Here is a 12202-nt window from a genome sequence, read left to right on the forward strand (position 1 = left end):
GATTTTTCTAGCCCCGCCTCCTCTCCACGGCTATCTGAATGATTGACTCATCCTTGCCCAATAATATAAGTACTCTCTAGATTGACAAACATATAGATGAATCAAAATGAAAAACGTTCGGAGGTGGGCAAAGGGGGGGTGCCGCTACGCCTGACGGGGACTCCGGGCTCCTTGGCTGATCGTTCACCGCGGGGTAGGTGGGGCTTTGCTCAGGGCGTACGGCCAGTCAGAGGAGGGCTGCGCAGGCGTTGCCCAATAGGGAAGCGACAAGGGGGCGGGGTCGAGGGCCCGGCGCTAAGCGTTCCTGAGGGTGGGTCGGGGGCAAGTGTCAGTCAGGTGGGGAGCAGTACTAGGGGACAGCGGAGACCGCGGCAGCAGACTGAGTCGTGCCGTTGCCGGTTGCCGGCCCAAGATGGAGTTCCTCCTGGGGAACCCGTTCAGTACCCCGGTGGGGCAGTGCCTCGGTAAGGCCGCGCGTCAGGGCGGGAGCGGTGGCGGCGGACGGGAGCTGGCGAGGGCTGCGGCCTCTGCCCAGCGCCAGTGCAACCTCACGGCAGACCGGGCATCCTGGTCGGCGGGCAGGGCATCCTGGTCAGCGGGCCTTTGCCCGGCGCCGGTGCGTGCTGCCCGGCAGCGCCCCTGACACCTGGCTCAGTCTCGGGATGCTCCGCGCGTCCCTACCCCTCAGGGCCCAGCCCTTCCTGGCTCTCCTAGAGCTGCTGCCAGTTGCTTCTCTGCTCACCGCCTCCCCCATTGAGAGGTGCCACTCTACCCGATCCAGCCAACAGTCTCGCCGCCACTGCCCGCAGGACCCAGTTTTCCCAGCCGCTGTGAGATGTCACCTCTGCTCTAAGAACTGTTAATTTGAGCTGCAACTGAACTAGGCTGTAGAGATATGGAATGGGGATTCGTAGGATGTGCTTGTCCTGACATGGGTGGCGTGCCTGTAGTGTCTCCCAGGAAAGAGGGAGCCTGCGACATTTAATGATAAGAGCCCTGGTCTGGGAGTCAGGAAGCCTGGACTCCAGTACTGGCTTTGCCAGTGATTATGCCGATGACCTTGTGCAGTCACAGCCCTTTCTTGTTTTAATTTCCCTGTCTGTCAGATGAGGTGTTTGGAGGTGAAATGTGCTAGGTCCCTTCAGGTTCTAAAGTTTTGATATTCCTTGTGGCAATATCTGCACATTGACAGTTGCTCCCAGCACCCAAGCTGCCACCATGTGGGATTTCCTTACTAAAAGAGCAAGTTGCCTTTTCATCAAGGCCAGACCGTATGTTAAGTGATCAGTAAAGAATGTTGATTAGTGTCTTTTCAAACTGAGTGCCTCCTGTTTGGTGGAAGGACTGGTAAAACGTCTTTTATGAGCAGGGACCTTTGTTGTCCTTATTGGCCTGACTGGTTTAGATAGTAGTGATTTATTTGCTTACGAATTTCCAGCTCACTTTTCAGCTTTAGTGAGACCTGTGAAATTATAGAGGCCTCTCCTGTTGGCTAATTGACATTTGGGAACCTCACTTTCCTTTCTGGTGAAGTGTCTTTTAAAGGGGATGATGGACACTGGGTCCTGGAAGAGTCTTTTCCCAACTTTATGACATTTTGCCCCTTGCTCCCACTGAGTGCCTCTTTGTGTTCTCACGCACCTTTCTTCTTCCTCGTTGCCTTTCCCACTTTCCTCAGGGGCTCTTTCATTGCAGCTGTGTTCTAAATACTCATTGTGCAGTTGGGCATTGAATTCCAGCCAGTTAAATGGAGGGAGCAAGTAAACTCGGAGGGATTTTTTTTTCTTTTCTTTTTTGTCTCCTTTATAATAGGAAATTCTGTACTTTTGAAATGTCATGGTAGTTGATGAAGGGTATAAGTTAAACAAGATTTTAAAATATACCAATATAAGAGGTGTGGTGTAAAAAGGAAGTGGAAAGCATAGATGCTTCAGTCAGGAAGACCTGAGTTTAATTTTTGTTTCTTTTATTGTTGTGCTTTAAGTGAAAGTTTACAATTCAGGCTAGTCTCTCATACAAAAATTTATCTATACATTGTTTTGTGACCCTAGTTGCTCTCCCTGTACTGTGACAGCACACTCTGCCTTTCCACCCCAGATTTCCTGTGTCCATTCAACCAGCTTCTGACCCTCTCTGCCTTCTCATCTCACCTCCGGACAGGAGCTGCCCATTCAGTCTCATGTATCTGTGTGAGCTAAGAAGCACACTCTTCACGAGTATCATTTTATGTCCCATAGTCCACTCTAATCTTTGTCTGCAGAGTTGGCCTCAGGAATGGTTTTAGTTTTGGGCTAACAGAGAGTCTGGGGCCATGTCTCCCAGGGTCCCTCCAGTCCCAGTCAGACCATTAAGTCTGGTTGTTTTACTAGAATTTGAGTTCTGTGCCCTACTTTTCTACTGCTCCATCAACTCTCAGTTGTGTTCCCTGTCAGGGCGGTCATTGTGGTAACGGGGCACCATCTAGTTCTTCTCATCTCAGGCTGATGAAGTCTCTGGTTTATGCGGCCGTTTCTGTCTCTTAGGCTAATACTTTCCTTGTGTCCATGGTGTTCTTCATTCTCCTTTACTCCAGGTGGGTTGGGACCAATTGATGCATCTTAGATGGCTGCTCACTAGCTTTGAAGACCCCAGATGCCACTCACCAAAGTGAGATGCAGAACATTTTCTTTAAAAACTTTGTAATGCTAGTTGACCTAGATGTCCCCTGAAACCATGGTCCCCAGACCCCTGCCCCTGCTACTCTGTCACTCGAAGCGTTTGGTTGTATTCAGGAAACTTCTTAGCTTTGGTTTAGTCCAGTTGTGCTGACTTCTCCTGTGGTGTGTACTGTCCTTCCCTTCACCTAAGGTAATTCTTGTCTGCTTTCTAGTTAGTGAATACCCCTTTCCCTCCCTCCCCACCCTTGTAACCATCAAAGAATGTTGTCTTCTGTGTTTAAACCTTTTCTTGAGTTCTTATAATAGTGGTCTTATGCAATATTTGTCCTCATGCGACTGACTAAGTTCACTCAGCATAATACCTTCCAGATTCCTCTATGTTATAAGATGCTTCCGGATTCATTGTTGTTCTTTATCATTGTGTAGTATTCCATTGTGTGAATATACTATAATTTGTTTATCCATTCGTCCGTCGATGGACACCTAGGTTGTTTCCATCTTTTTGCGGTTGTGGACAGTGCTGCAGTGAACGTGGGAGGGCATATATCTATTCCTGTGATGGCTCTTATTTTTCTAGGATATATTCCAAGGAGTGGGATTGCTGTACTTCTATTTCTAGCTTTTTAAGGAAGCGCCAAATTGATTTCCAAAGTGGTTGTACAATTTTACATTTCCACCAACAGTGTATAAGTGTTCCAGTCTCCCCACAACCTCTCCAACATTTATTATTTTGTGTTTTTTGGATTAATGCTAGCTTTGTTGGGGTGAGATGGTATCTCATTGTAGCTTTGATTTGCATTTCTCTAATGGCTAATGATCACGAGCATTTCCTCATGTCTGTTAGCTGCCTGAATGTCTTCTTTGGTGAAGTGCCTGCTCATATCCTTTGCCCATTTTTTAATTGGGTTATTTGCCCTTTTTTGTTGTTGCTGTTGAGGCTTTCCAGTATCTTGTAGATTTTAGAGATTAGACGCTGATCAGATTTGTCACAGCCAAAAATTTTTTCCCAGTCTGTAGGTTGTCTTTTTACTCTTTTGGTGAAGTCTTTTGATGAGCGTAAGTGTTTGATTTTTAGGAGCTCCCAGTTATCTAGTTTCTCTTCTGGTATTTGTGCGTTGCCTGAGTTTAATTTTGACCCTACCCATTTATTGGCTGTGTGACTCAAGAAAATTGTGTAACCCTTCTGAGCCTTAGACTGCCTATCTGTTAAGAAAAAGAGAAAAAGAGCGATAAAGAGAGAGGGAGATTAAAACTCCCAGAGTAATGAGGAAGGATTAAGTGAAATAATAACATTTAGCATAGTACCTGGAACATAGTGGAGGCTCAATAAATTGTAGTTTTCACTGTTAATAAGAGAATGATTAAGTGAGGCTTGACTTTTCTATCCAGAGGGGATATGCTGAGACTACCGGCCCATCTGTTAACTGTGAAGGAAAATATGCTTCTAGGCCCCAGCACCCACCATCCCTTATAAGAGACACTTGACCATAAAGAGACTGAAGGTTCCTCAGTGACACAAGGCACTGGGAGACCTGGGTCCTGGGGGGCAGTGGTGGAGAGACTGCTGGCTGGATAAGGGTGCTCACAGGGCACCTCAATGAAGTGGGGAGTGAGCAGACAAGCAAGTGGCAGCAGCTCTTCCCTCTGTCCACTAACCATTTATCTGAACGGAGAAAATTCTGAAAACTGAATTTTCTCAGTTCAGATAAATGGTTGGCAGACAGAGTGATGTTCTAATGTATATTCAGTCTGTACTGTTGGGACAAAGATGTAAATATGATTTTCATGAAATCTTAGTATTCTTTTAAAAAGTATGTGCCAGGCAGGCAGTATCACTCATTGAAGACCGCATGTGATAATAATGTCACATAATAATATAATATTATATCACATAATAATATCACAAGTATGTATTAAGTATGCCCTATATGCCACCTTAGGAGCCCTGGTGGCACAGTGGTTAAAGTGCTCGGCTGCTAACCGAAATATTGGCTTTTCAAACCCACAAGCGGCTCTGTGGGAAAAAGATGTGACAATCTGCTTCCATAAAGATTACGGCCTTGGAAACCCTATAGGGCAGTTCTACTCTGTCCTACAGGGTTGCTATGAGTCGGAATTGACTTGACAACAACGAGTTTATATGCCACCTACCCTGGTGGCGCAGTGGTTAAGGGTTACGGCTGCTAACCAAAAGGTCAGCAGTTTGAATCCACCAGCTGCTTCTTGGAAACCCTATGGGGCAGTTCTGCTCTGTCATATATGGTCACTATGAGTCAGAATCGACTCGAAGGCAACGGATATGGTTTTGTTTTCGGAGTTCCTGGGTGGCGCAAATGATTAATACGCTTGTCTGCTAACTGAAAGGTTGGAGGTTCAAATCCACCCTTGGAAGAAAGGCCTGGCGAGCTGCTTCTGAAAGATCACAGGCATTGACAACCCTGTGGAGCACAGTTCTGCTCTGACACATGTGAGGTTGCCATGAGCTGGACTCAAGTTGTTGGCAGCTGGTTTTTTACTTTTATTTTTTGGTTTTATATGCCACCTGCGAGGGGGAAGGGAACACAGAAATAAAATAACAGCAACAAAGGTAAGATTGAAAGCAGCGGGTCTAACTTGCACAAAGCAATTCCACAGCCATCACTTGCTCCTTACAGCTACTCTGTAAAGCAAGTTTTATTGTCCTTCCCACTTTGAAGAGGAGGAGATAGGCTCAGAGGAGTGCAGTGACTTCCTGAAGACTCTTCAGCTGGGAAGATAAAGCTGGGATTTCATACCTGGTCCCTGCACTCAAAGGACTTCTGGTCTCAGGAGAGAAAACAGATCTTTGTAGCAATGGAGACTAATAGAAGGCCATCTATAGTTAAGTGCTCAATTGAGTTGGGCAGCTTGTAAATACTGTAGAGTTCAAAAGAATTCAGAAGAGGCTGGGTAATGGGGACTGGCTTCTTTTAGTCTGAGAGCTGTGAGCGATGGGTGGGAATTCCACAGGCAGAGAGAGAAGGATGCCTCGTGCCTAGAGACGGGGACAAGGCAGGGAAGTAGGCGTGACCACACCTGTGGACACTAGTCTGAGTGGAGCAGAGGTGCTGGAGGGTATAGAGGCAAGTAGGGCTTGGGTGACGGACAGAGCCCCGTTCTGGTTGGTTGGCATCAAGGGCTACATTCTTTCAATGATTTGAACTTTTAGTCTCTTTGGGCCTCACTTTCCTCACTGGAAAAGTAATACCTCTTAACAGCTGCATACAGCCTTGTACCTCAATACGGGAATTCCAATTCATCAGTCCAATTTAGTAGGCATTTATGAGCATCTCTTGGGGCCAGGCCTGTGCAAACCTCTGGGGATACAAATATTAAAGAACTGCTCATGGGGAGCCTTCTGTAGTGGTAACACACTCCCTAAAGGTGTCATTGAACTGCAAAGTGTTCAATGTGTACGCCACCAGGGTTTCCTGCAAAGTGTTAGGGTTGTATAATTGAGTGGTTGCTAGAGTATTTATTACTCTTTGTCATGCATGGGCCTCACGCAAATATTCAAAATGGCGCTGTTGGTTTTCCTATGCTGGTGCAGGAGGTGCAATGGTCTTCAAGACAGAGTGGTTCCCCACCTTGGTGAGTGCAGGGGATTATAATACCATGGACCTGGCGTTGGGAACTCCCAGTGTATGAGATCCAACTCAGAGTGGTTGTGGAGGGCTGAGATTAAGACAGTAACATTTTGAAACCTGTTTCAGTAAAGAGAATTAGGAAATAGCTTTCTCTTCCTTCACACTTCCTAGCTTCTCACATCACTTCTCTGTCTCACCTTTCACTCAGGAGCCACTTTCCACAACCAGTCTGAGTTGGATGTCATACTCCAGGAGTTCCCAATGCCAGGTCCATGGTGCTTTGCAAATGTTTGCAGTTTGTGGTGGCTGGAAGAAATTTCAGATAATCCTTTTCCAAGAGAAAAACTTAGATTCAAAGATCAGGGAGTAGTTAGTTAATACTGACTTGACCAGAATTAAAAAAAAAAAAAAACCCATTGCCATCAAGTCAATTCTGACTCATAGCAACCCTATTGAACATAGTAGAACTGCCACCTAGGGTTTCCAAAGAGCAGCTGATGGATTTGAGCTGCCTACCTTTTGGTTAGCAGCCAGACTCTTAACCGATGCACTACCAGGGCTCCCTGACCAGAATAGAGGAGAAAAAAAGAGAGGCTTGTTTATTCTTTTCCAACTTCTGTTTGAATAAATATGTAGGAAGCTGATATTCTGTTGCATAATTTGTTTTTGTAGATTCTGTGGTGCTGAACATAAACTACTTAATAACGCCCTGTAATGCTAGGTATATAACTTTAGTCTGGCTGTTTGTACTCAGAATAATAGCTGTCCCTCAGATTACTATGGCATTTGGCAGTTCACAAGGCCCTTTGCTTCCAATCATTTTATTTAGTCTTCACAACCCAGTGAGATACACAAGAAGAGAAGTGAAAGTGACTTATGATTATTAAGCACCTACTATATGCAAACCCTGTACATGGGATCTCATATCACAACATTTAATTATTTGGATGTTATTGTCCTTGTATTGCTTATAAGGACATTGAGGCTTTGAGAAGTTAAGAGATTTGTGCAAGGTCAGTGCCAGAGGTAAGCCTAGAACCCCCTCTTGGGCTAGTGCTCATTTTGTTCTGCCATGTTGCTTCTTGCTCTACAGATCCCGGATTCAGTATCACCAGAATCACCTGAAGGGCTTGTTAAAACACCGATTGTCAGCCCTCACCCCAGAATTTCAGTACACTGGGGTACGAGGCCTAGGAATCTGTATTTTAACAAATTTCCAAGTGATGTTGATGCTGCTGGTCCAGGGGCCACACTTTGAGAGCTGCTGCTCTAGATTAAAATTTCTGCTTCTTGAATCTCTTCTTTATCTTCCCTCAAACATTCAACGTGGGTTTTCTTGTGGACAAACTACGCATTTACCAGACTTTTAGTCTAGTAGGGGAGCTAAGACAGGTACCTAAATCAGATAAGGTGGAAAGTGGTGCCACAGATTGGACTGATGAATGTGGTAAGAAACTGAAGGAGGGGAGGGGTCACCTCTAGTTGTCGTTGTTGTTATTGTATAGTTGACCCCCAACTCACAGCGACTCCATGCGTGACAGAATGAAGTGCTGCCTGGTCCTGTGCCATCCACATATGATTGGTTGTGGATTGGACTGTTGTGATCCATAGGGTTTTCATTAGATAATTTTCAGAAGTAGATCTCCAGGCCTTTCTTCCTAGTCCATCTTAGCCTAAAAGCTCCACTGAAACATGTTCAGCATCATAGCAACACACAAGCGTCCACTGACGGATGGATGGTGGCTATGCATGAGGTGTATTGGCCAGAACTGAACTGGATCTCCCGCACGGGAAGGCAAGAACTCTACCACAGAACCACCACTGCCTCCCAGTAGTGTTAATAGTAGCTGAAGGTGTTTTGTTTTGTTTTGAAGTTCAGTATTGTGTTAGTATGTGTCAGAGACTGCAGTAGTTGCTTTGTATGTCTTGCTGTCATTTAATCCTCACAACAGCGCTGTGAGTCAGGTACTGCTGTTATCCTCATTTTGTAGATGGGGACACTGAGGCAATGAGCAGTTATTTACCCTATCTAAGGTCACACGCCTGGTGTTTGAACCTAGGCATCCTGGCTCCAGAGCTGGTTGTCCTTTATGTTGTGCTGCCCTCAGCAAGGGAGAGGTGGGGAGCAGGATGGAAGCGAGGAGGAACTCAAGAAGACTCTGAGCAGGTGGTGGCCCCTGGGCAGGGCCTTGACACATGGGTGGGATTTGGTTCGTGTAGAAATGGAAGAGGAGGCTTAGATCCATAATGTTAACCCTGTCTTGGCAAAGACAACAGTTTGAGCCAAGACTGCATGTTAAGAGGCAGGTAGGGGTAATTGGAATTGGTTCTACTAGCCTAGAGAAGGGGAGAGTTGAAAAACTGGAAAGGTAAGATAAGGCCTGATTGTGGAGGGCTTTAAATGCTGGGTCAAACAGTGTGGGCTCTTCCAGTGGTGGCACTGAGGGCCATGAAAGGTGTCGAGGGACGGGAGTGGCATAAATGTCATTTACAGAGGCAGGGAGACTTCACCTCGCAGACACCAAAAGGTCATTCTTCTCTCTTACCATCAAAGCCCCATCTGTGCAGAACTGGTGTCCCACAAAGAAGCCTACAGTGGACAGTGCTGACTCCTCCAGGTCAGGGCCGTTGGAGGCTGGGGTAGGGGCACTCTGTGTGAGCCTTCATCAGGGGAGCTTGGAGTCCACATAAATGGGGAAGGGCAGACAGGTTGATGGGATATTATGAAGAAGTCTGGGGTTCTGACAACACTGGTCCTTAATTACCTGACCTGTTTAGAAAGCACAGGCACTGAGAGCCATGTGGAGCGGTCAGCCTCTCCTCATCCCACTCTGCTTACCATTGATAAAGACAAGGATGAAATATTTGCAGGGCTTTTCTGAAAGGGTTCCACTGCTGAGAGGTAGGCTGTCTGAGATATTTAAAATTCTCATTAATTGTACTTCTTAAAAAACAGCATGTAGGAGGCGGGGCCAAGATGGCAGAGTAGTCAGACGGCTTCCTATATCCCTCTTACAACAAAGACCTGGAAAAACAAGTGATTTGATTGTATGTGAATGTCTAGGAGCCCTGAACAAGGCAAAGTTGAGGAATCGGACTGAGTGGCAGGGGGAGAGGGAGATGGTTCGGAAGAAGTGAGGCGTGCCAGACTGGACTCGGTGGGAGCCACAGCTCTTCAGCCCGGACCGGCTCGAGGTGCACAGTGAAGCGGTCATACAGCTCTGCATGTGTGCTTGGGAGGCAGTTTCCACGTTGAGACAGATCCAGCAGCAGAGGTTCTTCTTGGACACTCCAACCCAGTGAAAAGCAGCTCCCAAGTGGCTAAAGATAAGTACATGCGTGTGGCCTTTTGTGGGGATTTAAAAAAAAAAAAAAAACACATTTGGGGAAAACCTCTCTCCCTTTTACCTCCTCCCTCCCCACTCTACACCAGTCCGACTGACCGGCTTCCAAAATCTCTGAGTCCCCTGGGCCAGAAGTAGATCCCATAAGGTGCCCTGGCTCATTCTCTTGTCCTTGGAGGGGGAACAACTTAACAAATGGGAAAAAATAAGCTAATGGCTCCCCTAAGCCAGGAACTCAGGGTTGGCACAGCTCCTTTGCCTAGGCACAGGCATAAAGGGTCTGCAGACTTTGAGTGCCTTCCACCCCTGTATAGACTTGCATGGACGCATCTCAATAGTGTAAGCGCTCACTACCACAGTACAACAGGGTAAACACCTGAAGTCTAACTTCAGCTGTTTCAGCTGTGAAATGGCAGATTTGTGATGCTTGACACAGCTGTGCCCTTTAAGCCAACACCTTACCGGTCAGCATCAGGGGCTTGAGGACTGGTGGCTCCACCCACACCACCTATCCACCTGCTACAGGGGTCCAAGAATAAGTGGTGCCCCCGAGTCTTTACAGCCAACAGAGTAGGGTGCTCATAGTCTGGCTGCAAAACTCACCTACCTACTCACTCTAGGGAACAGGGACATGCTTTCCTTTCAGACAGTCAGGGGCAGCCATCAGCCCCCTGCCTTGCTCAGCGCATGACACCCTACCGTAGCCAGATACCTGTGCCTACACCAATCACCCATGCCTCTCTAAGACCGTAGGTGAGAGCCTGCACCACACACTTGGTGACCGACTGCCTGTACACATGAGCTGAATCCATACAGGAGAGTTTAACAGACTCCTGTATGCACATACTTAGTTACAGAAATAACTACCTGGTGACAGGACATTAGAGCTTCTAAGGTGCCAATAATCAAACTAGCACACACGAGCAGCCTATTTGGCCATATCAAAACAAAACAAAACAAAACAAGAAGCTAGGACACACTAAACAAATATAAAATAAAATTATAATAACTTATTGATGGCTTGGAAACAACAGTCAATATCAAATCACATAAAGAGGTAGTCCATGATGGCTCCAGCAAGCTCCCAAAATAAAGAATCAATAAATTCTCTGGAGGAAGAGAATGTCTTGGAATTACCAGAGGCAGAATACAAAAAATTAATCTACAGATCTCTTCTAGAAATTAGAAAGGAAATTCATCAAAATGCAGAAACAGCCAAAGAATACACAAACAAAGTAGTAGTAGAACTTAAAAAAGTTATTCAAGAGCATAATGACAAATTTAATAGGCTGCAAGAATCCATAGAGGGACAGCAATCAGAAATCCAGAAGATTAACAATAAAATTTCAGAATTAGACAACTCAGTAGAAAGTCGTAGGAGCAGAATTGAGGCAGTAGAAGTCAGAATTAGTGACACTGAAGATAAAGCACTCGAAACCAAATTATTTGAGGAAAAATCAGATAAAAGAATTAAAAAGGATGAAGAAACTCTAAGAGTCATGTGGGACTCTATCAAGAGAAATAACCTACGAGTGATTGGAGTACTAGAACGGGGGGATAACAGAAAGTACAGAGAGAATTGTTGAAGATTTGTTGACAGAAAACTTCCCTGATACCATGAAAGATGAGAAGATACCTATCCAAGATGCTCATCGAACCACGCATAAGGTAGATCCCAAAAGAAAGTCACCAAGGCATATGATAATCAAACTTGCCAAAACCAAAGATAAAGAGAGAATTTTAAGAGTGGGTAGGGATAAACAAAAAGTAATCTACAAAGGAGAGTCAATTAGAATAAGCTCGAACTACTCAGCAGAAACCATGCAGGCAAGAAGGAAATGGGATGACATATATAAAGCCTTGAAGAAAAACAACTGCCAGCCAAGAGTTATATATCCAGCAAAACTGTCTCTCAAATATGATGGTGAAATTAGGGCATTTCCAGATAAACAGAAGTTTAGGGGATTTGCAAAAACCAAACCAAAATTACAAGAAATACTAAAGGAAGTCCTCTGGTTAGAAAATCAATTACATCAGATAACAACCTAAGACTAGAACACAGGACAGAGCAACCAGATATTGACTCAAATAGGGAAGTCAAAAATACATCAAAGCTAAAACATTGAAAATAGGGAAACAGATATCAATATGTAAAAAAGGACATTAAAACAAAAAAGAGGGACTTAAAAAATGCAGACATAGATTTTTTCATATGGAGGGGAAGTCAAGGCAATATAAAGAAATTAAAGACTGGTATAAACTTAGAAAAATAGGGGTAAATATTAAGGTAACCAGAAAGGAAACTAATAATCCTACAAATAAAAATAAAAAACTAGAAAAATACAAAGACTCAGCAAACACAAAACCAACAACATTGAAAAAGATAAAAAGAAAATACATACAGAAAAATGACTCAGCACAGAAAATTAAGGGGAACAAAGAAACTGTGAACAGCACACAAAAAGAGACAGGATGATAGCATTAAACTCATACCTATAAATAATTACACTGAATGTTACGCTAAATGCACCAATAAAGAGATAGTGGCAGATTGGATAAAAAAGCACAATCCATCTATATGCTGCCTACAAGAGAC

The 12202-nt window shown here is 44.9% G+C and overlaps 1 protein-coding gene across 1 annotated transcript in view; it reads left to right on the top strand.

Annotated features, from left to right (window-relative positions):
* The first annotated feature begins 342 nt into the window (after nt 1-342).
* The window catches only part of TOM1L2 (target of myb1 like 2 membrane trafficking protein), a 169696-nt gene continuing 157836 nt past the window's right edge, over nt 343-12202 (top strand). The window contains exon 1 of the mRNA XM_004381009.2: nt 343-464. Within this exon, the coding sequence (XP_004381066.1) occupies nt 413-464 (52 nt within the window). The 5' untranslated portion in view covers nt 343-412. The remainder of the gene's footprint in view (nt 465-12202) is intronic.

This window comes from Trichechus manatus, unplaced genomic scaffold (genome assembly GCF_000243295.1).
Source record: "Trichechus manatus latirostris isolate Lorelei unplaced genomic scaffold, TriManLat1.0 scaffold00080, whole genome shotgun sequence".
NCBI classification, from domain to species: Eukaryota; Metazoa; Chordata; class Mammalia; order Sirenia; family Trichechidae; genus Trichechus; species Trichechus manatus.